This window comes from Zeus faber (genome assembly GCF_960531495.2).
Source record: "Zeus faber genome assembly, chromosome: 9".
Taxonomy (NCBI): domain Eukaryota; kingdom Metazoa; phylum Chordata; class Actinopteri; order Zeiformes; family Zeidae; genus Zeus; species Zeus faber.
The window spans coordinates 25,079,541-25,105,779 of NC_137197.1; the positions used below are offsets into that span (position 1 = coordinate 25,079,541).

General features: G+C 46.3%; 1 protein-coding gene across 1 annotated transcript in view; it reads left to right on the forward strand.

Annotated features, from left to right (window-relative positions):
• igsf11 (immunoglobulin superfamily member 11) overlaps positions 1 to 26,239 on the forward strand; it is a 112,485-nt gene that overhangs the window by 80,422 nt on the left and 5,824 nt on the right. Inside the window, exons 3-6 of the mRNA XM_080007402.1 lie at positions 8,799 to 8,962; positions 19,822 to 20,029; positions 20,205 to 20,360; positions 23,250 to 23,372. Of these exons, the coding sequence (XP_079863528.1) occupies positions 8,799 to 8,962; positions 19,822 to 20,029; positions 20,205 to 20,360; positions 23,250 to 23,372 (651 nt within the window). The remainder of the gene's footprint in view (positions 1 to 8,798; positions 8,963 to 19,821; positions 20,030 to 20,204; positions 20,361 to 23,249; positions 23,373 to 26,239) is intronic.

The window sequence follows — 26,239 nt, forward strand, 5'->3', positions numbered from 1 at the left end:
TCACCTTGACCCACCAAGTCGCTTAGGAAAATAAGAGGGAACCCCCAAACAAGCAAGTTTCCCCTTGTAATTGAAGTTAATATGAAGTACTTTAAAGTCTTTGAGACTGCTTGATTGAGATTGTGCCAGCAAATATAGGACTAATGCCTCTGCCATTGGTTCGAGTTGCATATTTATCAGTATTTTCATTGCACGCATGCAATTTCGAACCTTCCAGAAGGACAGCACATGTGAGACAGGCACCTCGGTGGCTGTTGGTTCAGCTGGTTCTCTTATTTGCTGAGGTGGCAGCGCTCTGTGCACACCAGTGGAAAGGACCAGCATTTACCCGTGTCTGAAAAATGAATGAGGACCTTTCCTAATGTGCTCCCCGAAGCCTGTCATAAACAGGCCTGTCCTGAACGCTCAGCGCGCTGCGCCGTGAAGCTCAACCTCCGCCTATGTAAGCCACCAGGTCTCATGTATATCATGAATACATATACATACAATATTAAACAGCCCCATAATTACAAACCGATGTCCCAGACGGGGATTTTAATTTTTTTTTGTTTTGTTTTCTTTTCCCAAAAGATTTTACAAAGGAGAAAATAGCTGGAGTGCCTAAGTAGAGAATGCACTTAGGCTTGACATTGAAAGCTTTGCCGGAGCAGAAATGGATCTCACTTAAGTAGATTATATGATTCGAGAAAGGGAGGTATCATTTCCAAACTATTAAGCAAAAAGTATAAAGGAAGGAGTAATTGTAAAAAAAACAAAAAAAAACAAAAAAAAAAAAAAAACGATGTGAGACCCTGGAGCGGGGAAGATTTTCTTTTTAAAACTTAGTCAGAAGTTAGGACGGCGTGACCAAGCGGCACTTCAGAAACAGGGGGAAAAGCAACGGTTTGCCGCGAATGGTATTTTTTTAATGGCCTTTTATTTATGCGTTTCCTTCCCGACGGCGGGGCTCCCAGCGCAGCGCTTGATGAGGCTGCAGTGAGCAGCTGGGTGCGCAGCCATACCACCTGAGTTTCACACGAATGCATTTCTTTCGCCCGCTCGCCTTCCAGCCTGAGCCCATGCCAGCTTCACAGGGTCCTCGCTGTGAAGCCCCTGGGTCTCACACTACTTTGTTGCTTTGCGTGCACGTGTGTGTGTGTGTGTGTGTGTGTGTGTGTGTGCGTGTGTGTGCGTGTGTGGAATGTGTGTGTCGGCTCTATTTTGAGATTCTAATACAGTTGGTGTAGCACACAGGTGAGCGAGGGAGTCAAAGGGTCAGAAGAGACGGCTCCGAGTTGTGAATGGAATTCCGGCAAGAATGATGAAATTTGGCCGTAATTATTTATTTTGGTGGAATGCCAAGTGTAAATAGCAGTCACACTCAATATTTAAATTTAATCCGCAATGATGAGTTTCAATTTGCGCGGTGCTGAAGATTGAGTCACTTGTTTACGGTCTCTCTCACTGAATTAAACTTAAGGAGCTCGTTGGACGTATAACTGGGCTTCTCGCGGCTATTCGCGTTCGAGACTCGGTGAATCCCTGTGTTCCTGACAGCGGCTCCGAGCATTCACCGACATAACGGAACTCTTTGACCGGAGTGACTCTTGAATTCCCGAGGCAATTAAGGAGATGTGTTCGCCACGAACGAATTGTTTGAATCATGCATCGCCCGGTTTGGTAAGGTGTGCATGTGCACAGGGTGAGACGGCATAGGCTCGCGCTGTCGATCGTGAGGATGCTCTGGTCCTCGTACTAGAGCGTTCTCGACCTTCCCCCTAAATCCACAGGTTTGTACCCCGCAGGCATTCCAATCGGTGGTGTACTCAGTGAAATCCGGCAAAGAAAAGCCAGCGAAGCCACGATAAGATCAGAGTTGCCAGGTTGTCACGCTGTGCCTTTTAACGCCCGATCGCTCACTCCTACTCTCTCTGATGAAGTCTCTCGCTCGCGGGGAAGGATTGTGTACCATCTGCGCGTCAACGGGACTGGAAATGCCGCGCGTGCAACTTTCGGCCGCGTGACAGGACACCGGTTAGCCTTGATGGAGCGCCGCCGCACGTGAACAGCGTGTGAAACGTGCGCACACAGGTGTGCCCCTGCTCGAGCAGACGACGGGAACGCTGACGAGAAGAGACAATAATTAGACGGGTGGAGAATGTCTTGGAAGTCAGTACGATTTGCGTCGACGGTCAATGCTGGTATTGATGGTGAGCACTGTCCCCATCATGGTGTTGAGTCGAAAGAGTTCCCGAGTGTGCGGCTGGATGTGACAGCCTCATTTACATGACTCTCATGCACGTGGCGTCGGGCCAGAGAGTGCGGGCTGCGGTGTCAGATAAAAAGCCAGAGCGTTTCACTTTTACATACATAACGCAGCATGATTTTCTTTGGTTAGATCTTCAATCGTGGGACCTAACGACAGAAGGCACGCGTGCGTGCGTGCGTGCGTGCGTGTGTGTGTGTGTGTGTGTGTGGTTGGTCGGTCGGTCGGTCGGGGTGTGTGCACCCCAGCCCACACAGTGAAGCTGTGCCAGAGGCTCATCGCAAGCCCGGCGTCACGGGCATCTGTTTGAAACCGAAATAAAAGTAAAGCATATGAATAAAAGAGCCGGCGCATGAATAAAAAACACAGGCCTGTGATGCAAATTAGCTGTCAGCCATGGTTCGTGTGTGTGTGTGTGTGTGTGTGTGTGTGTGGTGTGTGTGTGGGTGTCTGTTCACTCACTCAGCACAGGGTGTTGCCGTGGTTGCGTGGAGAGTGAATGTGACAAATACACACACACACACACACCCACACACACACACTCCCATATAGATATCCAAGCCCTGGGAGGTGGATGCTTCTCTCATGCATTAATCAGCAGCGGTTTTGACACTCCTGGAATGAGAAGGGAGAGCTGTTTCCACCCCGTCCTCTCCCCCTGACTACACCAGCACCGCCGGCGCTGCCCGAGGTGACTTTATCAATTAGGGCCTTCGCCAGAAACCTCCCCACCTCGCCTTCAACCACCTACCCCCACCCCCACCCCCCCCACCCATTCTCCCTACCGCTACCGTCTTCCCCTCCTCATCTTCCTCCCCGGGATACCCGCCCCCCTCTACGCCCGCCCCGGTTGGCAGTTGTCTTGAGTGCCTGAGGAAAGTGTTTTCGATACTGTACTCTTTTAACAGACACCCCGTCTCCGACTGATTTTATTCGAAGGTCGACCTGAGCAGGTGGATTTACCTGCTCGGGTCTGTTTAGTTCAAGTAAACACCATGTGGGCTCTCAACTGTTTTTAAGGTGTTTTTTCCTTGTCCGGGGGCGATCCTGAAGCCGGACTGCAGCATGTTAACATCTTGAGGCGGTGTTTTGAGGGGGGTTTGTTGAGGTTTTGAGGTTGTTGACTCCCAACCGCGGCGGGAGCCACGCCACGCTGTCTGCAGCGCTCTTGTATAATGCATGCATGTGTGTCCATCGGCAGCAGCTTGTCAGCGCCGGGGGGATGCTCGCACGAGCGCAGGTACCGAGCTTGTCCTCGTCCTCGTCCTCGTCCGCCTGGATGTCCCGGGGTCTGCCTCGGGGCAGCTCGGGCTCAGGGCCAGGCGAGGAGAAGGAAAGGGAAGAAAGGAAACACCCCCACACAAATGTCTGTCGGTGGAAAAACAAAAATAACCCCCTCCAAAGATAAAAAAAAACTTGGTGAGTCACATTGGAAACAGACTGCACCGAGACAGCGACTCCCGAGATCAGAAAATGAGAAGGAAGAAACACTAGGAGAAAAAAATAAAAACAAGGGATAAATGAGCACAAACAAAATAACAGAGCTACTATATCTAATGCCGGCGGATCTGAGCGGAACAGCCACCTGGATGTTTCTGTCGAAAGGCCTCGAAGCGCAGTTTGACTGTGACACAAACAGATTAACTTCCAGCGAGTTGTGTTGGTAATGGCCAGACTTTTTACCCATAATATTTAACGGTAACTGCATTATACATTACATTTAACCATGTTTATACTACTACACCATTCTAGAGCCGAGGAGATTATTCCGGTGGACACGTGTCTGTTCAGTGGAAGTGGTGTAAAGCCCGCCGGCGGAGTTCCTGCGCAGAGATGAGGCAATGAAAAGCAATCCCAGAGTTTAGTTGGGGAGTTGATGACTCTCTCAGAAGTGTCCCTGCAGGGCTTCCGTACATAGCCCTATGGCGTGTGTGTGTGTGTGTGTGTGTGTGTGTGTGTGTGTGTGTGTTTCCACATGGTTGTAAATCTATGTGTACAGTACAGTCCCTACAATTGTAAGTTGTTTTGTAAGTGAATATCTGCTGTTGTTGTGTGTGTGTGTGTGTGTGTGTGTGTGTGTGTGTGTGTGTGTGTGTGTGTGTGTGTGTGTGTGTGTGTGTGTGTGTGTGTGTGTGTGTGTGTGTGTGTGTGTGTGTGTGTGTGTGTGTGTGTGTGTTCCCTCCTTGGTCATGGGAGCTTACAGGCTCTGTGCGCAGTGGTCTCCTAATCCAGTGTTTAGAAATGAGCCCTCCAGCTGTTGTGGCCTGGAGAGACTGTAGCCATGGAGGACGCTTCACTGTGATAAGATGCTTCTTCCATCCCCATCCCTCTTTTTAGTCTTCCTTTCTGTTTTCTTTTCTTTCTTTCTTTGCTTACTTCCATCCTTCCTTCTCACTCTGTCCTTTGTGGCTCCCTGCCTTCTTCCAATCGTCCTTCTTTTGTTCATTCGTTTTTTCTTTACTTCTATCTTTTTTTTCCCACTTTCCTTCCTTTCTTTCCTCTTTCCTGTTTTCCCTCCGTCCTTCCCTCCAACTCTTGCTCTGTGTCCTTTGTAACTTTCTCCTTCCTTCCTTCCTTCCTTCCTTCTCTCTAACTCTGCCATGTGTCCCTTCCTTCCTTCCTTCTCTCCTACATTCCCTTCTTTTTTCCTTCCCTCTAACTTTGGCCTTGTGTACTTTATGGCCTTCTCATTTCTTCCAATCTTGCTTCTTCCTTCCCTCCTTCTCTCCTCCTTCTTTCCTTTTTTTTATCCTTCCATCCTTCCTTCCAACTAGCTTCCTTCCTCCCCTTCCTTCCTTCCTTCCTTCCTTCCTTCTCTACTACATTCCCTTCTCTTTTCCTTCCCTCTAACTTTGGCCTTGTGTACTTTATGGCCTTCTCATTTCTTCCAATCTGGCTTCTTCCTTCCCTCCTTCTCTCCTCCTTCCTTCCTTTTTTTTTATCCTTCCATCCTTCCTTCCAACTAGCTTCCTTCCTTCCTTCCTTCCTCCAACTCCTTCCTCCTTCTTCCCATTTCGCCTCCTCCCTTTCTTCCCATCCTCATTAATCCAGCGCTGACCATCTTTGTGGATTGCAGAAAAAGAAAAGTACCTCTAATCCCGTGCTGCTCATACAGTCACAGGTCTCGCTGGGGTCTCGGCGCTGCATGAACTTCCTCCTCATCCCTCTCTCCGTTAATCCGGCAGTAAGAGCAAAGATTGATTCCACGCAAGGAAGTCAATGCGGCGTCCTACGTGGCGTTGCGAGCGAAGATCTCTCAGATTAGAGCGGCGGAGGGAGAATCATTCTTTTTGTTTGTTTGTGTACCACGGAGATCCAAGATTAAAGGTGGCTCGAGCGGGCGATTGGGATTCCGTCAGCCGGGTTCCGGAATTAGAGAGGAAGCTCTTCGTTGTGCAACCCTCCAAAGTTCCAACATGGCGGGGCTCTTAACCCCATTTACCCCTGACAGGAGCTATGCAGCGATGTGCGTTTTTTTTCCTCGACAAACAACAGGCTGTCAGCAGGAATCAGGAGGCTCTTTATTTGGCCTGGCTCAGATAAAATGTTGCCAGCGGAGCCAAATGTTAGCCATAAAAAAATAAAATAAAATAAGCCAGGAGCAGGAAAAGTACTTTAATATTTCACACACAGTATTTGAAAAGTTTTATGTCCCTGGCTGTTGACTGTTTTTTTGGTTTTTTTTTTACCTGACCTGTCAGCATGCTCGGCATACAACACAGAGTATTTGTATGCCATTGCATTCAGGACAGAGTTAGTCTGCAAGTGGAGTTCAAGTTCTCAACCTACAATGCAACTCTTTATTCATTATTTAATCAAGATCTCCTGCAATAACTGTCCTGCGGACGACCTGTGGGATGACAAGAGCACAGTTTTACGTTGGCTTTTACGTTGGCTGTTGACTGTTTTTGAACATTATTCTACAATAGAGTGCCTCCGTAAGAGCTCCCGTCCGTCAGCCGTCAGACGGCTGGGGGTGTGTGTGGTGTCTGCCCGGCGGAAGCGCAGCGTGGGATGTCCAGCAGGCTGCTGACAGTCTGTCAGCTACCAGGCCGTGGCTCTGAATGCATATTCAGAAAGGCTAAACTCAGCGTGAGTGACACATGGTGAAACTTCAGCGAGGATTCAAACAGTGCACCGGAGAGACGACTTTGATATCTGTTGATATATTTAGACGCGGCGAAGAGACATCAGATCGACGGTCCACAGATTGACGGGGGCGGCCGTTTCTAACACTGTTATGCCATGTGATCTGTCAAATCAGCATATGCCAACCGACGTGGCCTTATGTCTCGGTCATCATGTTACATTATGGCTAACAAGGACAATTCACAGGACACGATCAATTTCCTGAAATTGAATAAATGCCATGGTCGTCCTCACCAGGCCCAGATGCGATTACTTCCCATCGAGGGGGGGGAGGGGGTTGGACTTGGACTTGGATACATGTTTGCGGGCGGAGATCTAACTTGATTTTGGGCCGTAATGTCTTTAGCAGGTCCAGAAATAGGATGATACATGGAGATATGTGTCTCTCTCTCCGGGTCTATTACGTGTGATAGATGAGTCATGGTGATTAGCGTGGCTCCTCGGTTCCTTTGATAGGGGGCAGATTGTATTTGACGGGACGACAAACCGCCGCGTCTGTTAGTCCAACAGGAACCACCGACTAGAACCTGCACAGATTCATTATTACCCCCTCCCACCGCCGCCCCGTCCCGTTACGCCGCTTAAGCAGAGATTAAATAACATCAATAAAGAGCGAGTAAACCCAAAACAAGAGGAGGAAAAGCTGTTGAGGAACACACCGTTGAGACGGGCGCATATTTCCGCCAGTCTCACAGCCGCGCGGCTCGACCATTGGATCGCGCGCTGTTTGGTTTAGATCTTTGTTTAGCTACTCGAAGCATTTGAAAATGAGGAGCCGGGTTCAGATTCCACTTTTGTCTTTGTCTGAAAGGATGAAAAGGCTGGAGGAGAAGAAACACTGGCAGATCCACTCTTTGCCGCTAAAAATATTTCCCATTGATCTGTATATAGCAGGAGCTGATTGTGTCCTCCATATAATACGTTTGCGTGCGGCTCGTCCCCGCGGTGAAACTCAGCCCGTTCCTGAGCATTTACTATACATTTGTGTTCAATACAACTCCTTGACTTCCGCAGTGTGCGGTATAGAATGCTTGGTAATCTTTGCCTTCTTTTACATCAAAATACTTTTTTTTGCCCGATCAATTCCTGGCAGTCGTTGCTAAAATGTGATTCTGCTGTCTCTGCTCATCTGTCTCTCTCTCTCTCCCTCATCCCTCCTCTCCTCCAAAGCCTCACCTTAAAAGAGGCTGTTTTCCTGTCAATTTAGCACGATGTGCCGTTCGTGTAAGGAGACAAAAGAGGTGTTAAATACCTCGCCTTGAGTTTTTTTTTTTTTTTTTTTTTCAACGTTTCGACAAGTCTTCTTGAGTTTGACGTCACCAGTGTCGCCTTGAAAAACTGACTGTACGATATTTCATACCTCTCTTGTCTAAGAATAAACCCAAACTGCATATTATAGTAGAGAAGTGAAGTGAAGACCAACTTGCTCGCTTGCTAAATTTTTTTTTTTTTACTCCCGACCATCTTCCGACCAGGACCAGGAGATTATTTTAAGGTATACGTTCCTCACCAAATTGTTCAATTTTACAAAATCTCAAAAGAGAGACAATATATAACATCTAAAACGCTGAGCTATTATCAGGAAACAACCCGATATCACGCTTTTTCGTGCTCATAGTCGCGAAAATGTATCCATTGGGGGTGGGGCTGGGGGTGTGGTTAGTTTTAAGTTTTTGAGGAGGTCTGTGGCAAAAATCTGAAAAATCTGAGTATCAGGAATACACCACATTTACCCTTCGTTGCATTTGTTGTTAAGTAACTGCGCCCACGTCCAGTCCCGTCCGCTTCCAAAGTCAAAAAAAATCTCCCAATTAAAATATGTTGGTGTAGATTTTGTTCTGTGTGGCACGAAAAAAGTCAGACGATTGTGCTCCGGGACACCATTCAATAGCTTAAATTTTCTTGACTATGTCCAAGAAAAGGCATGATACCGGGTTGCATGAAAATGGTCAGGGGTGAAATGTAAAATGTGTGTGCTTATTGGTAAATGGGCTAACATTGAGCCTCAAACACGTACGCTCCTTTACGATGCTTTTGATGCATCCATACAGTATGAAGGACACGAGGTTGGTCATTTTTCTTTCATTCTCTGCAAAACCTGCCGCGTAGCAACGGCTGATGCAATACCAGATCGCTATTGATCTTGCAAACATCTGTTCTGTCCCCAAATACTGATACATCTCTCACTTCTCTCTTCGCTACAGAGTCAAAGGTGCTTTTTTTGCGATGAGAGGCGATGTAGTGCTGCCTATCCTTTCCTACTCTTCCAAATTTCTTCGCAGAAGTTTCACTTTACTCTATAGCTTATTTGTAGGACATACACAACATGTGGCTTTACCGTCTCTCTCTCTCTCTCTCTCTCTCTCTCTCTCTCTCTCTCTCTCTCTCTCTCTCTCCTGTGCAGTGTGTGTGCGGGCGTTGGACGTCACTGTGACCCAGAGCAGCATCCAGGTGGCCCGTGGCCAGGCGGCCGTCCTGCCCTGCTCCTTCACCACCAGCGCTGCCCTCAACAACCTCAACATCATCTGGATGGTCATCCCGCTGTCCAACGCCAACCAGCCGGAGCAGGTAAGGACCCACATCCTCTCCTGACAACGGAGAGCTTGTAAACTGAGTCCCCGGGGGACCCTCCCTGTTTGAGCCTCCGCTCCACTTCTCACTTTTGTGGTAAATCTGTGGTGATTGTATACCATACATTTTGCTACTGGTACTGATCATTTAGACGCGTACTGAGATACACTATTCCTTGTTTTTCCAAAACAATGCCACTCTGTACAAATCCTCTGGATAGTACTACCGCCATCCAACATCCACCTTGCAGTCCAAACAGGTACCCCTGTTCTATGTTAGCCAATCATTCAGCTATTGATGTGCTAGAGTAATATAGACTAGAATAGTAAATAGTAAAACTGTTAGTTGTGTCCACTGCCTAGATTAGTGGTTCTCCACGTGGTGTCTGCGGTCCCCCCATGGGGTCCTTCAAGAGGTAAGCAAAATGATTAACAGAGAAAACTTCACCAGAAGTTTCATTCAAAAGACGTTATCGCCGGTAGAGAATAATGCATTAGAGACTGTTTTGATCCTAGTTTCACTGTTATCGCCTCAACCCAATTATAGTATAGATAGGCATGGACGTTTGGGCTAAATCATATCTGTCAGTAAAAACCTTCTCAGAAGAAATTGGGGTCACAGGGACAAAATATTATCAAATGGTGGTTTGTTGCGTGTCAAATTGAGGGTCCTTGATTTGGAAAAAGGTTGAGAATCACTGTAGATGACAGCAGCAGTCTCTGTTGGCAAACAACCCCTACAGCCTAAAGAAGTTCTGGAGTTCTAGCTTGGGCGCTTGCTGTGTAGGTTGTTGCATATAACAAGTTAATGCAAAATTTCTATCATCAACTTGGATGGAAGATATTAAAGCAGTTATTATATCACTTGATAGCTGTACCTCTGCCAGTTCTATCAGCATTGGAGTGACGTTCTCTACATCGAATCATCGAAGCTGCTCCACACACACACACACACACACACACACACACACACACACACACACACACACACACACACACACACACACTGATACATATAACCAGGCAATTATACCTTTTATTTGTTGAGTCTCTGTTGTTGCTCTCTCTCTCTCTCTCTCTCTCTCTCTCTCTCTCTCTCTCTCTCTCTCTCCCTCCCTCGGTGTCTCGCAGCTACAAATGCATTTGGCCTTTCTGCAGCATCCTTGGTCTCTCTCTTTTATCTCTCGGCGGGACCCCTGTGATTCCATTTGAGTTGTTTAACATGCAGCTGCAGGCCCTACAAGCTCACCTGCCTCCATTCACTTTGAACCCCGACGCCGGTCGGCCGTCCACATAATACAATCACTTTCTGCACTAATTACCCCACGCCCATGACAGGCCCTATACCGCAGCTGTTCTCACCACCCTACACGCAGCACACACACACACACACACACACACACACACACACACACACACACACACACACACACAGGCATGTACCGGCCAAGTGGCAGTAGAAAGAAGACAGACAGACCGATGGCAGGCATCCACCCAGCTTCCGCTTTGCATGTTTTCGCATGCACACATATACCGATCAGCCACAACATTAAAACCACCACTAATAACTACGAATATTTTGTAGCTCCCCCGCATGCCGCCAAAACAGCTCTGACCCGTGGAGGCATGGACTCCACAACACCTCTGAAAGTGTCCTGTGGTATCTGGCACCAAGACGTGAGCAGCAGATCCTTTAAGTCCTGGAAGTTACGAGGTGGGACCCCCATGGATCGGGCTTGTTGTTCCAGCACATCCCACAGATGCTCCATCGGATCGGACCCTTACTCCAGCCATCCACGTGAAGAAAACGTGATTCATCAGACCAGGCCACCTTCTTCCATTGCTCCATGGTCCAGTTCTGATTCTCACATGACCATTGTAGGTGCTTTCAAGAGTGAACAGGGGTCAGCATGGACGCTCTGACCAGTCTGCAGCTACACAGCCCCACACGCAGCAAGCTGTGATGCACTGTGTGTTCTGACACCTTCCTATCATAGCAGCATTAACTTTTTCAGTAATTTGTGCTACAGTAGCTCTTCTGTGGGATCAGGCAAGGCCGGCCGGTTGTCCTTCCTTGGCCCAATTTGGGTAGGTACTAACCACGGCATACTGACAACACCCCACAAGACCTGCCGTTTTGGAGATGCTCTGACCCAGTCGTCTCGCCATCACAATTTGGCCCTTGTCAAAGCTTCCAACACATCAACTTCAAGAACTGACTGTTCACTTGCTGCCTAATATATCCCAACCATGTCCAGGGTTAGGGTTAGTGTTAGGCTAAATGTAATATATTGGCTGAATTTAATGTTGTGGCTGATTGGTATAAGTACGAGGGTTCGGGTACTTGGGAAGAACGTGAAAAAATGGAAATGCATACATTCACACATTCATGCTCACATAGATATACCTTCACACCTCCACAAACTCCCTCCCACAAACACTCTCACATGACATAACATTGCACCTAGATGCACAAAGATGGAGCCGTGTATACGGCGCCGTGGGATGAATGCATACAACTGTGCAATGCCAGTTGGGCGATGATGGTTGGTGATGGATTCATGGAGTCCGCACAGCGTTAACACAGCAGCGTGCACCTCGCCTCACACACACTACCTTCACAGCGTGAACACTGCACACACATGCATGGCCACACAAACTATACCGTCCGCCTCCATCTATAGGTCTACATACTCACCGACAGTACAAGTGCTAATGTTAGAATACCAATGAATGCACAGTGGAAAAATGACAAAAGCATAGAGACCAACACACAGTTGACTGGATGACATGCGGGCGACTCATACTGTGTAAACTCTGGATAATTTAAGAAACATTTATGTGCACCGTCACTATGGCTCTGCTAACCATGAAAAGGGAAAATGTGCGTGATGCCAACCTGATAGCTGTCCGAAAAACTTGGGCTCGGATATAGAGTGCTGCGTTTCGAGCGACAGTACAAGGTCATTTCAGAGGAAGTGGCTGTCACCCGTGATTACCTTTGACGCTAAAAGCCATTAAGAATTACTGAACAGAACTCGGTACAATTGCGCGCCCTCACCCAGCACTCTAGCGAGACTGTACTTGTACCATGCGCTTCTGTCTGCTTTGGAAAATGTGACACATAGAAACTCTGTTGAGTAGAAGTGTGAACAAATGGTTACACAGTATTCTTAAGGGGTTTAAGATACCGGTGGTGGGGACGGGTCCATACCAGAAAACAATTCTCTTCTTTACTGTACTATACCTGATAAGGTGTGCATACAAGTCGTGTCGCGAAGAGTGTTGCCCGGTGACCGGAATCCAAAGGACTCCGAAGGAAACTGCATTTTCTTGCATGTCAGAAGGTTTAGAGTTGAAGGGTTCACTATTGTCGGCTCCCATTTTTTTTTATAGATGTTCAGAGCACAACCTTGTTGAATAATTTACTGTTGAGAAACGTACTACTCTGCCGCAGCTTAAATGCAGTCCAATGGGGCAAACGTTAAAGCCTTAAAAAAAAAAGTGAAATCTCCTCTTTAAAAATAGGAAACTGACGTCACGGATAGTCACACATGTCTTAGTGTTTTTTTCATTTAGAACTTTTGGTAATTGCCACAATGTTGGCTACAGTCATTTGCTGGTAGTAAGTGGTGTAACTTCCGGTTTCTCAAATGTGCTGATTTGAGGAAGCGCAAAAGAGTCAATAAAACCCTGAAAAGCCTGATAAAATCCATGCCATTTTTTTTTTTTTTTTTTGGTAGAACATAAAGACTTTCTGACTCTATTGTGAGCAAAGAAGAACGTTTGCCCCAATGGAATACATTTACAGTAAGCACAGTGAGAAGCTGCAGCAGAGTGGTAAGTTACTCAATTGTTCAAGGGTTCAGCGAGGTTGTGTGTTGAACGGTTATTAGTGACTGGAACCAACATTTTAAAAAGGCCTATGCCTTCAAAGAAGAGAACAAGATTCTTTATTTGTCACACGGCACACATGCACCCATGCGGCAACGGCGACCGTCACACACATGGTTCAGATGGTGGCCAGTGAGCAGTCTGCTCTCAGCTCTTGAAGCTTATAAAGCCCTCTGAGAAGGTCACTGTTATTAAGATCTATACAAATACACTTTGCTTTAACCGAGAGGTGAGCGGCATAAACACTGCTTAGAGTACACTTGTAAGCAGTGTATGTCTAAATATGTCACACGGTATGAATTTGACTGTATCCTTTGTAGCAGTAGAGATTCGATTTGGATGCTCACCGTTGCATCGCCCCGTGCAGCTGTTAACTTGGAAGCTGACTGGCCGATTGAAACACACGGTCGCATGCTCATACGATGAACAAATCATTGGAAAAAAAAAAATCCATATTTGGATGTGGTTTGGTTTTAGAAAGTGATCATTTGCAAACTAGGGCGGCAGTTGTCGCCAGAGGCAGTAGGTGCTAATATGAGCTCTCTCTTCTATCAAGAAAATGGATGTACACGAGTGTGAGGAACGTTGAGGAATGCTCTCTGAAACGTGTTGTTCAGTATAAAAACTGGTTGTTGTCCTCATGAAAAGCAAGGGGTGGATGGAAACATATCTTACTGTTAATTTTATTTGAAGAATTAATGTTGATAGAATGTTTGCAGTTCAGCAAAACCAAAAATATCTTGAAATATTGTCTCTCATAATATACTATAGACCATGTGGTCCTCTTTTTAAGATGAGTTTTGAAAAAAATGAGGTATAGTTGAAAAAGTTGATCATAGACAATACTCAACTAATAATAAATGAATAACTTATATAAATTGATAACTTATAACTGACTTCTGAAAATAAATAATTACTATAATAATGATTTACTTAATGACTTCCCATCTGTTTTCAAACCATGTTTTATTGAAATCATGGGGAAAAAAATAAATAAACCATGATATACTGTATACCAATAATTTCCAAATTTTTAAATGTTACAATTTAATATTGGAATATTCATATTATCATATTATCTTACATTATATTCTGTGTGTGTGTGTGTGTGTGTGTGTGTGTGTGTGTGTGTGTGTGTGTGTGTGTGTGTGTGTGTGTGTGTGTGTGTGTGTGTGTGTGTGTGTGTGTGTGTGTGTGTGTGTGTGTGTGTGTGTGTGTGTGCCCGCCACTGTGTGCGTCTGCATATATCTGGATTATCTCACCTCCTGGCTCAGACAGGACAAGGGTCAGGGTATCTGATCATGATGAACAGATTACATGTACTGCACATACTCTACATACAACACACACACACACACACACAGGTAAATTTCACTAGCTGTCTAAACTGTGAGCTATGAATTTATGTTTTGATACTATAATACAAAGGCAGTGTTTCTACGTTTCTCATAACTACTATGAAACCTAGTTCATGGCAAGGATGTTGGAAATATTCAATATGTCAGTCTTATATCCAATATTTGAACGTTGAGCTGAGTTATTTGAGTGGAGAGCCAGGAAGCTCAATATCCTGTTGTTTCGTTTTTTTTCTTCTTGCAACGAAAAAAAACAAAAACAGAAACTGCAATATACTGTACACCCAGAAAGTTTCATTTCCCATTGGACTGTTAGAACCTATTGCCCTGTCACCTTAAAACGTATTCAGAAACGAGAAAAATATATTCCCGAGGAAACATTTTGTGCAAACTCACCTAAAATAATTAATATTTTGCTTTAAAGGTTCTAATGAAACGGCCGTCAGATTGAGGTTGTGCGGCCGCCGCAGTGTAGAAATGATGTTAATCGGTAATGGGGAACATCTGTCGTACTGTTTTAGATGATCAGGTCCTGATCCTTGGCTGACCCCACAGGCCCGGATGGAGGGAGGATGGATCATACGCGGGCCATGTTCGCATACCCTGACCCAGATCAATCTGTCATTACCTCTGCACCACCAGTAAAATGAGTCATAGAACGGTACATGGTGCAACTTAAAGAATCGTAACCCATTTTTATATTATGATACATGTATAATATGCTGTCGCGGAAATGTAGTTTTTGGCTTCAACAGAGGTAGTGTATATATATATTGTGGCAGTTTCACCACCACACGGCACCCAGGTGGCGTTTTCAGGGCCCTCCGGCATAGAGACACAGAAGACGGGGGGTTATAAACACCAGTTTATTGTGGAGAGCGGGCTAGCTGGAATTAGCCAGGAGCAGATACAACATGTCATGACACAGGCTCCTGTCCTGAGTGTGTGTGGGGATGGGGGTTTTAACCTGTTGCTCGTTAGACCAACCAGCGAGCAACAGGTATGCAGCCACCCTGACCCAATCACCTAGATCCAGGTCAGGTGTGGCTGCTCACCACACCATCCCCAAACCACATTGTGACAGACCAAGGGGGTGTGGTCAACCCGCCGCTGCAGAGAGGCGGCCCCGGGTTCCCATCCCGGGGCCGCTCAGCTGCTGCGGAATCGGGCAAATCAAGGGAGGGACTCCGCTGATTCGTCCGATCCCAAACCCAGGAAATAATATATGTTTTGTTGTCCCCGCATTGAGGATCGGCGTGCTGGCGGGACATGTTGGACCGGGCGAGTAATCCCGATAAGCAAGCCCCCGGACACGACACGGCGGGAGCTCACTTAAGCGCTGAAGTGCACAGACTATTTTCATATTGGCCCGTGATTTAACATTTTGGCCCACGAGCCACCTTTTGTTAAAAAAGACTAAGAATAAATACACGCCAACCGGCGCTGTTTCGCCTCCGCCTGCCACCTCTTCCTCATTCCCTGGCCCTGCACCAGAACACACCTACACACACACACACACACACACACACACACACACACACATATATGGATATTCCTCACTTAACGACCGAATTCTGTTCCTACAACCAGGTCGATAAGCAAGGACCCGAGTTATTTCATGGTAAGGGGACCTGGCGATGGCGATGGCTAGTGTAGTGAATACTGACAGACTGCAGGAACGAAACTGAGACTGAGAACGGTGCCGCACAATGAGATGCTTGACGCTGAGACGCCGCGCATGAAGCGCATAATACAGACTGGTCAGAGAGCTGGTCGTAAGTCCGAACGCTCGTTAAACAGGTAGGTCGTTAAGTGAGGAGTACCTGTATGTATATACGTAGATATATAAATATACTGTATATATAACTACAGCAGAGTGTGTGTGGGGCACGATGGGTCTCCTGGCCCATATTGCTCCAAAAATGTGTCCTGAGGGACAGAAAGAGATCACAGTGGAGGCTTACAGTCATGGGGCCAGGCAGCTTTGGTGTTTTTTTTTTTCCCATAGCTTAACTCAGGCTTTAGTCAGCGGGGATGGCAGCGTCCCTGGCATCTTGGGCCAACAGGGTTCTTACGAGGTCATAGCGAAGGGGGATCCGGGACTGACGGGGGTCTTTGGGACGTAGAACGTAGGGTTGACCATAATTTGGAACTGGACTGAATACCCAGCACTTGGTTACGCCAGCGTCCAACAAAGGTCTTAAAGGATAATGGACGGGCTTGGACGGGACTAGAGTGTACGGGTGCGGTCAAGCCTGGTTTCACCACAGGAGGTGACGGGGCGCGGTGGGGGGTTTAGGGGTCCAGAAAGCGAGGGTCCAGTGGTAGAGCATCCAGTTATTCTCCAGGCCGTCTGCCATCTGTATGCCAGCCATGACCTCCTTCCCCACCCCCCCCCCCCCCCACGCCGAGCTTACAACGCCAACCAGGCCACAGGAGAGGACAGGGTGATCACACACACGCACAGAGTCCACACGCAGAGGCCAAGACGCAATGCTTCAGAAGTTTGGATTTTTACCTCAAACCCAACTTGGCAATATAGTTCGGCACATCACACAGCTGCTTTTTTAATTCCCATCTTGAGTAACGGCTAATCTATTACATTTATCGGTAGCTATTAAGTTGTTTGGGGTGGTTAGAAAACGGTGGATTGATATGTACATATTGTCAATTTGAGAGTGATAAGAGTGAAACTCTCAAGCCTTTTGGAGCCCTATGTGAGAACTGTAGAAGTAGTGCCCCCATAGGCCTCAGTGTGCGCACGCCACTATAACAGGAATTTGGGGCACCCAAAAATGTATTTTTCGATTGCCGCCCCAGGTGGCTGCCTATACACGCCTATCCTGTCCTGCTCAACCTTGTTCATATCAAGGACCCTCGTTTTGATAACCATTAGACCCGTGGACCCCGTTTGATAATGTTTTTTCTCAGGGACCCTGATCTGAGGAGGACATTTTACTCTTAGATATGATTTATTCCCCAACTTCTATGCCTGTCTCTACTATAGTTGGGGGCATAAAGTGAAACTAGGATAAAAATTATTATTATTTTTATTATTATTGTTTTTGTACATTCTCTGACAATGCTAACATCTTTTAAATGAACAGTGAAGTAAAGTTTCACTCATTTGTCTGGGAAGCCCTGGAAAATCCCAGAGGACCCCCTGGGGGTTCCTCGGACCACAGGTCGCAACCCAATGCTCTAGAGACTATCTACCATGCCTTTATTTGTCAAAACAGCCAAGTCAAGTCTACTTCCAAGTCACTTAGACGTGTCTGTCTTTGCGATATAATGTTCTATTGTAGCCCAGTATCTGATACCCATGTCACAATCTCACCAACCACGGACATGCTTCCGGGTGTGGTGCATGAGAGAAATCCTATTCGGTCAATTAGTGGAGATACGGGGAAAATGATCCACATATCACGAAGTGTTCTGTCCTCAGTTCCAGTTGCTGAGTCTTGCCTTTGTCACCCTGTGACCAGCAGTGTGTGCTGTCTATGAATGAACCTCATTGTTCTCATTGTGTTAACTCATCCTCTGATGTTTGCTTTTTATATATATATATATATATATATATATATATATATATATATATATATACACACACATACATAGTGCATAAGGGCACCAGTGTTTAGTTATTTTATATGTTCAGTTATTTTGTCTCAACTCCTGTTAAGGGAACCATTAAAATCCATTCAATTCCAAACCTCTGCACTTGGGTCCGTGCCACTTGCCCGTGTCCGGTATCACGGACATACATATCAAGAGCATCGAGCACAAATGCAGGCGCGCCATAAGAATCTCTGCTAATCCTTGAGTCACTTACATACGCACACACATACATGCACACGCACAAGCCGATTGATTGGATCACTTTCACCAGGCGGGCAGATTACAGGGTCAGGTCATCAGGAGTGTAGAGGAGGCTCACACAGGGGCCAAACAGGTGGTAAAAACAGACAGATAGGGAGAATAAGATTCACAACCAGACCCAGGATCAGAGCGAGAGAGAGAGAGAGAGAGAGAGAGAGAGAGAGAGAGAGAGAGAGAGAGAGAGAGAGAGAGAGAGAGAGAGAGAGAGAGAGAGAGAGAGAGAGAGAGAGAGAGAGAGAGAGAGAGAGAGAGAGAGAGAGAGAGAGAGAGAGAGAGAGAGAGAGAGAGAGAGAGAGAGAGAGAGAGAGAGAGAGAGAGAGTGTATTCAAGTCAGACTGTAGACTTATCACTGGCCTGAGCTCCTTGGGAGACTGGGAAATAGCTACTGCGCTAACACACACACACACACAGGAGCCATCATCACAGCTGAGGAGCTGCCTATTCATCTGCACATAAGAGGACAAAGTGAACGCGCTGTGCTCAGGAAATTGCAGTCCCGCAATTTACAACAGCTAAGCAGCAATAGGACGTACACTCGCATGTGTGTCCATGTGCGCACGCACACACACACACACACACACACACACACACACACACACAGTTTCATCAATTCGCCCTCTCTATCTCCTCACTTTCTCTTTCTCATAGATTTACACACACACACACACACACACACACACACACATGCGCACACACACACACACACACACACTATCACAGTGCTGGTTGTTTCCTTGCCTTGGTCTTTGAACAGTTCAATGAGGGCTCTTTTCACAAAATTGAATAGCCTCTCTGATTCCCCTCCATGCTTTGCCCGTGTGTGTGTGTGTGTGTGTGTGTGTGTGTGTGTGTGTGTGTGTGTGTGTGTGTGTGTGTGTGTGTGTGTGTGTGTGTGTGTGTGTGTGTGTGTGTGTGTGTGTGTGTGTGTGTGTGTGTGTGTCCCTTTATCTTTTGTGCGGGCCCGGCTAAGGGGTGAGAGCTGTTTTTCGTGCGGAGCGCTCTCTCAAACGAGCAGTTAAGACCAAGTTCCAAGGCCGAGAGGAGACTTTTAACACCTTGATCCTCTTCCCCCGATCATCCAGACGTTCTGCGCTAACCCCCTGGTGCTAGGGTTCAACACTGCTCTGTACATTTCCCAAAAAGGTCTCTCTATCGTTCGATGAAAATATACACGTTTATTTGGTTTTTGTGTCAGGGGGAAATGTTTAGAGGAGCATTGGCTTTTTTCCAATCGGTTACCTGTCAAAATTTTAAATAATGATGTTGAACGTGATGCTTTTTTATGTTATTGATTTTTTTCAATAGACAGTTGTAGAAGATTCTCTCAATACAGTATATATAGCGAGCAGACTAATAATCCGTTCTCTTGGTATTCTAGCAGAGCTCTGTCGCCGTCTAGCGGTGGATATTTGCAATTGTACGTCAATATAAAAAAGGAACAACAAAGGAACAAGGACCCAAGACTTAAGTACAAAGCCCTACGTTGTCTCAGGCTGCAGTTAATGACCATCCCGTGACATGATACACTGTGACGACATGAACTGTAAGGAACAACGACTCCTGAGAACTCTTTAGAAACGGCAAAGATTTACCACCAACCAAGTCGTTAATGTGTCCCTCGTCTTTTTTGTACTTTCTGTTCATCCCTTTCTGCCTCTTTGGCTCCAAATCCCTCCCACCACCACCACCACCCCACATCACTTATCCTTCCGTTTTTCTCCCTCTCCAGGTGATTATCTACCAGGGCGGTCAGGTATTCAGCCTGGCCAACCACCTGAACGGCCGAGTGGGCTTCGTGGCCACCATGCCCAGCACAAGTGCCTCCATCTTCATCAACAACACCCAGCTGACGGACACGGGCACCTACCAGTGCCTGGTCAATAACCTCCCAGACAGAGGGGGGCGCAACATCGGCGTCATCGGGCTCACCGTGCTGGGTACAACACACACTCGTCACGCAAAAAGAGCTTAAAGTTGGTCAGAAGGGTTTCGGGGCTGAGGCACGAGAAGCCATTCACGAAGAGATTGATTGCGATTGTTATTATAATCTGGCAATGTCCTTTCAAAGTAAACTTCTCTGTTGGCGTTCTTTAATTCCCTCTCTCCTGCCAGTTCCCCCCTCAGTGCCGGCGTGCCGCATCCAGGGCTTGCTGGACGTGGGCAGCGACATCATGCTGATGTGCAGCTCGGAGGAGGGAATCCCCACGCCGTTGTACTCCTGGGAGAAGCTGGACGCGCTGCCCAAGCTGCCGCACAACGCCATGCAAGGTACTGAACACAAGCTGGCCGTCGGAGTGCCCTTTTGCCCCACATTCGCTGGTAAATCTGACACCACAGCAAAACAAACAAACACCACCACCATCACCACCGTCACCTTCCAAAGCCACCAGCACCCTCTCATCTGCCAAGACCCAGCAAACCGACCCTTCTGAAAGACCCTCACCCTGTGACCCTGCTATCGGCCGCTGTGAAAGTGAAATCCTCCAGAGCTTCCTGGTCTCCTCTCCTTTCCCGCTGTGCTCCACGGCACAGTCGTCCCCTCTCTCATCTCCGTATGGTCAACAGCACCAATCTCACACCAGTGGCCATCTAAGGCTATTGCACCACACACACAGGACACAGTTGACATGTAACTTTGTTGAAAAAAAGTTTGTAGATAATCGGCGAGGGGGGGCGGCAGACTTTCAGCACACAGATATTTAGGGGATATTTTCTAACGGCTGTAGAGCTATATATTTATTTTGTTCTAAATTAGTACAGACGTTGAATTGTAATTCCTATCATGGTCTTAAATGGCCGCAAATATAAATTACCCTACTGATAACTTTTTTTTTGTCACAAACATGACTTAAAAATCTTTTTTTTGGCATGTCCCCTTGTCCTGTCATCTAAGAGGTTAACGGTTAAAATTGTAGATTTAGTAGCTTAAACATAACAATTTTCAACCTGGTTTCAACTGGTCCGGTCTCTCTTTGTCATTGGATCTTTGTGCTTTGTTTCAGTCACGCAAGATCCTCTCTCTCTCTCTATATATGATATGTTATACAGTATATACCAAATCAGGTATAAAATGGAAATTGTCAATGAAAGATATACAATAACATAGATAAAAATAAATAACAAACAAGAAGGAAAAGAAGACATAAAACACTTCAGGCTTTCATAATTTTCCTCAATAAGTACTTACAATGTACATATGATGGCGTTGACAGGATAGAATCTGTCTTCAGTCTTGAATAAAAAGTCTTAAGTTCTATTTCGAATGATCAGAGTCTCAGGTCAACCCATAGTCGGACCGGCCATCGGGAGCACCGGGACAAATCAGGGTGGGCTGGTCGCTCTGTGGTCCACCTGAGCAGCTCATTATACAAAAACAAGAGCGAGAAAGATGGGAGAGATCTGGGCCACCGGCCCACTTCGATTACGCAACAGCCCCTCTTAATCAAAGTGGGCGGACGACGTGCATCTTTCTCACCCCCCACACACCCCTTAAATCTTAGCAGTCACCGGGAGCGCGTGAACAGGTGGATTAATGGCCAAGTCAGTCAAAAAGGGCAAAAATCAGAGTTAAAAACAGGAAAGGTGGCGCTCAAAAGGCGAGAGATAAAGAAATGAAGTCACTTCAAGCTGACGCTACAAGTTGCATGAAGATAAGTGATGTGTGTTTGAGCACTAGCAGCAGCAAGGCTGGCGCCACGCAACAGCATTTGTTTTTTCCAAGTTGCGAAGGATTTTTTTCAAAGGCAGGACCGCTGCATTCAAGGCCTGTCGGAAGTGCTTCCGTGCTGCCTTCAAGCATCGGAAATATACATTTGAGATATTATTCATGATTTATGGACCAGCAATACTCCAGCACTAGTACAAATATATACAGGCTGATTGATTTAAAATTTTCAATTGTATTTAAATGTTAAATATTATTTTATTGTTTATAGACCAGCAATACCCAGGCCAGGAGTAATGGTCAGTTCCTTAGCAGCAAGCCAAAAAATACTCAATATACACATTTTTATATCATTTAGAGTTTTGAGTTTGTTTATTTATATATTATTTATTGTTTAACTGCACTTAAGAAGTACAAATCTGCACAGCCAGTACCTGATGTTTGTATTTATTTATTTATTTTTTGTTTACAGACCTGCTCCGAAGAGCAAGTCCTTCAAGTTTCGAGGTTAAAGCGATCCAATTGGCAATGGCATCATCTGACTTATTTCCTGTGTTGAAATAGATTCTACAGCCTGTTCAAATATAGACATTGATGGACTGACTGGCTGAACGTCTCGTGGTGTCCTCACCGTGGTTGTATACTGGCAACGGACCTTTCAGTTGCTCTAAAAATAGCCATGTTTTAGTGTTACAGTAGCCTACAGTGTCCATCTATGATGCTTATACTGTAAGTGGTGGTATCAAGAGGCGGTGCATTTGTATGTGCGTCGATGGGGCGGTGGTGGTGGAGTATCCGCCGTGTGTGTGTGTGTGTGTGTGTGTGTGTGTGTGTGTGTGTGTGTGTGTGTGTGTGTGTGCAGCTGAGTGAGAGAGAGAGAGCATACCTTGACACAGGAGACAGCTGTTAAACACATTACGAGGCGACAGTACACTGTAGCTTGAAGGAACATATTGACAACAGAAGCCTTTCTAACACATCTAGAAGTGCGGAGAACTCATTTCTAATTCAAATCTGGTCCCATCACTCCATTGTGAATGAACCCACCCTCACTGTGGTCAACACCTTCATTCACATCTTCAGGTTGATTGCGTTTCCCACGTGATTGCTGTTGTTTTATAGATATTTTAGCGGTACAATAGCGCCATCTTGTGGTCGACGTGAAAGCTAACGTTGCCGTGCTTTTAGATGAGCGTTTAGATGCACTCTCAATTGAATTGTAATTGTCACTTATTCTTGTTTTCTGTAGTTGAATGCAAAAAAATTTGAGCTGCATTTAGTTTATTACTATTAAAGGTTATTATGGACTGTTTTCAATGTTTATCTCGTTCAAAATTGATCAGTGCTGTGTCTGTATTTATGTATGTGTGTGTTTGTGTGTGGGTGTGTGCGTGCTTCTAACAACCCTGTGGCTGTGTGTGCGTGTGCGTGTGTGTGTGTGTGTGTGTGTGTATGTGTGCGTGTGCATGTGCGTGTGTGTGTGTGTCTATCAGACCAAATGCAGGGCACGGTTACCTTGAGGAACATAAGCACCAGCACCTCAGGTCTCTACCAGTGCACCTCCAGCAATGCCATTGGCAAAAGCACCTGCCTGCTCAATCTGCAAGTGGTTGCACGTAAGTACGCACACGCGCACGCACACGCACACACACACACACACACACACACACACACACACACACACACACACACACACACACACACACACACACCACCAACTGTACAAAATAAACAAATTATTAAGTAAAACCCTATTAAACCCCAGCTCCCGCAGAGACAGCTTGCATTTGTGCCATCTGACAGGTGTTTATTAATCATACACGCGTCTCATTACTATCATACAAGGCGACAACGCTACTGTAGCCTACAGACGGCTTGACAGATGGCTCCTCCTTAATGAGGATTAGATAAGATAAACATTTTATAGACTGAGGGACCCGCTCCCCCCGCCATCACCACCACCACCACCTCACTTCACACTTCACTGGGCGGACTTGTGGAGCCCCCCTTCTTGGTAGACGCCTTTTTTTAATCAGGCAGAGAGGCTGACGGAACAACTTGTGGGAAAGGAGCAAAGTTAAGCGATACAGTCTAACAAGATAACTAACAATCCGTCGAAGCCCATCGGCGGAGAGAGAGAGAGAGAGAGAGAGAGACGGAAAAAGAGAGGGGAAACGACACCAAATCTTTTGTGAAATAAAAAGCTGAAATTGAAGTACAGGTACTCCTCACTGAACGACTGAGATACGTTCCTAATGCCAGGTCATTAAGCGAATTTGGTCGATCAGCAGGGACCCGTGTTATTTCACGGTTAGGGGGCGTGGCCATTGTGAACACTCGTGTAGTGAATACTGACAGACTGCAGGAATGAGATTGAGAATGCTTAGGAGATGTATACAGTGTATATAGTATGTATACACAGTGTATATAGTGAATATAGTATATAAAGGGTGATGCGTGGTGAGATGCTTGACGCTAAGACGGCGCGCACGCAGTGTGCACACCGTGGTATTGCACGCGGCGTACAATACAGACTGGTCAGAGTGCTGGTCGTAAGTCCGAACGGTCGGAACGGGTAAGTCATTAAGTGAGGAGTACCTGTAATACAAAAATTTTTCCCTGATATTTGCTAAACCAGTAGTCCCCAACCTTTTCTGATTGACGGCCCACTTCAAAATCTCAAAAGATATGTAAAAAAAAAAATGTAAATGGAGAGAGGCGTGCTCTCAGAGCACATTTATTTTTTATACGATCAAAGGAGTCCAGTGATCCATAACCTCCTATCTAATTGTTTATCACATTGGCTAAAGTTTTAATGAAAAATACCGTCATGATTGTATTATTTTTTGAAAACTTTGAGAAATACCATGAAGTTAGTTTTATATATATATATAAAAAAATCATTAATTGATGATTTGGCAGCCTGCTTACAATACCCACATGGACCACTAGGGGGCTGCAGGCCACAGGTGTCACAGGGTTCTTGGGTCTCTCCACTGAGGCGCTGTAGGAATGGTCCGTTTTGATTGGCTTGACCCTCTATGTCCCCGCTGTCCTGTCGTCCTCCAAGAGATCGACAATTTGTTTCTTTGTTTGTTTGCTTTTTCGACGAGCCGTGCGGACAATGCTATTTAACAGAGCCCCCACGGTGTATAATGCTGGTGTCACACGGCAGCAGTGTAAACACTGCGGGAGGCTGCAAAAAGAGCAACAAGATGTCTCACCAGCTGAAGTTTGAAGAAGCAGCGCAGCTGACAGTTGAAAGCATTGCTGCTCATTATAAACAGCGAGACTGCTGTCATGGCAGCACAGAACCTACAACTACCCCCACTCCCCCTTCCCTTTGGATATCCTTCACCCTCATCATTATTTCCTTGCTTTCATACCCCTCTTTTCCCCTCATGCTACCTTTCTCTCCCCCCATTCCCCGCCCAGCTCCTCTCTTCCCTTGTGTACTTTCCGGCAGAGATTTGGGTGCTTTAGCCGCTGACCATTAGGCGACGCGCCAAAGTGTTGGCATTCAGCCTCAGGGTGTTATTCATCACCTCGTCGACATGGTGGTGTTTTTAAGAGTGCGCACCTGCAGGCCCTGTGGGGTAATGGACCTGCATTAGAGAAGCCAGCATTAGGCTCCATTGTACTGTCTTGTGTCTTTGGTTCTGGAAGCTATGTGAAGTAAAAGCTAAATGTAATGTTCCAGTTCGAATGCCATTAACGCATGGAGTGTACATATATACCGATCAGCCACAACATTAAAACCACCACTAATAACCACTAATATTGTGTAGCTCCCCCTTGTGCTGTCAAAACAGCTCTGACCCGTCGAAGCATGGACACAAGACCTCTGAAGCTGTCCTGTGGTATCTGGCACCAAGACGTTAGCAGCAGATCCTTTAAGTCCTGGAAGTTGTGATGTAGGGTCCCCATGAATCGGGCTCGTTGTTCCAACACATCCCACAGCACTTTTTCAGCACTTTGTGCTACAGTAGCTCTTCTCTGGGATCAGACCAGACGTCATCAATAAGCCTTTGGCGCCCACGACCCTGTCGCCGGTTCGCCGGTTGTCCTTCCTTGTACCACTTTTGGTGGGTACTAACCGCTGCATACCAGGAACACCCCACAAGACCTGCCGTTTTGCAGATGGTCTGACCCAGTCGTCTAGCCATCACAATTTGGCCCTTGTCAAAGTGGCTCAGATCCTTACGCTTGTCCATTTTTCAACTTCAAGAACTGACTGTTCACTTGCTGCTGAATGTATCCCACCCCTTGACAGGTGCCATTGGAACGAGATGAGCAATATTATTCACTTCACCTGTCAGTGCTTTTAATAGTGTGGCTGATCCGTGTCTATGAGTGTGTATACAGTATGTGTTTAGAGCTTGGTAAGCACCGTGTATCCAACACTAACGCCCATGCTATTGGTTTTCCATAATGTGTCTTGTGGCTAGCGGGTGCCGCAGCATCAATAACCATGAGCATACAC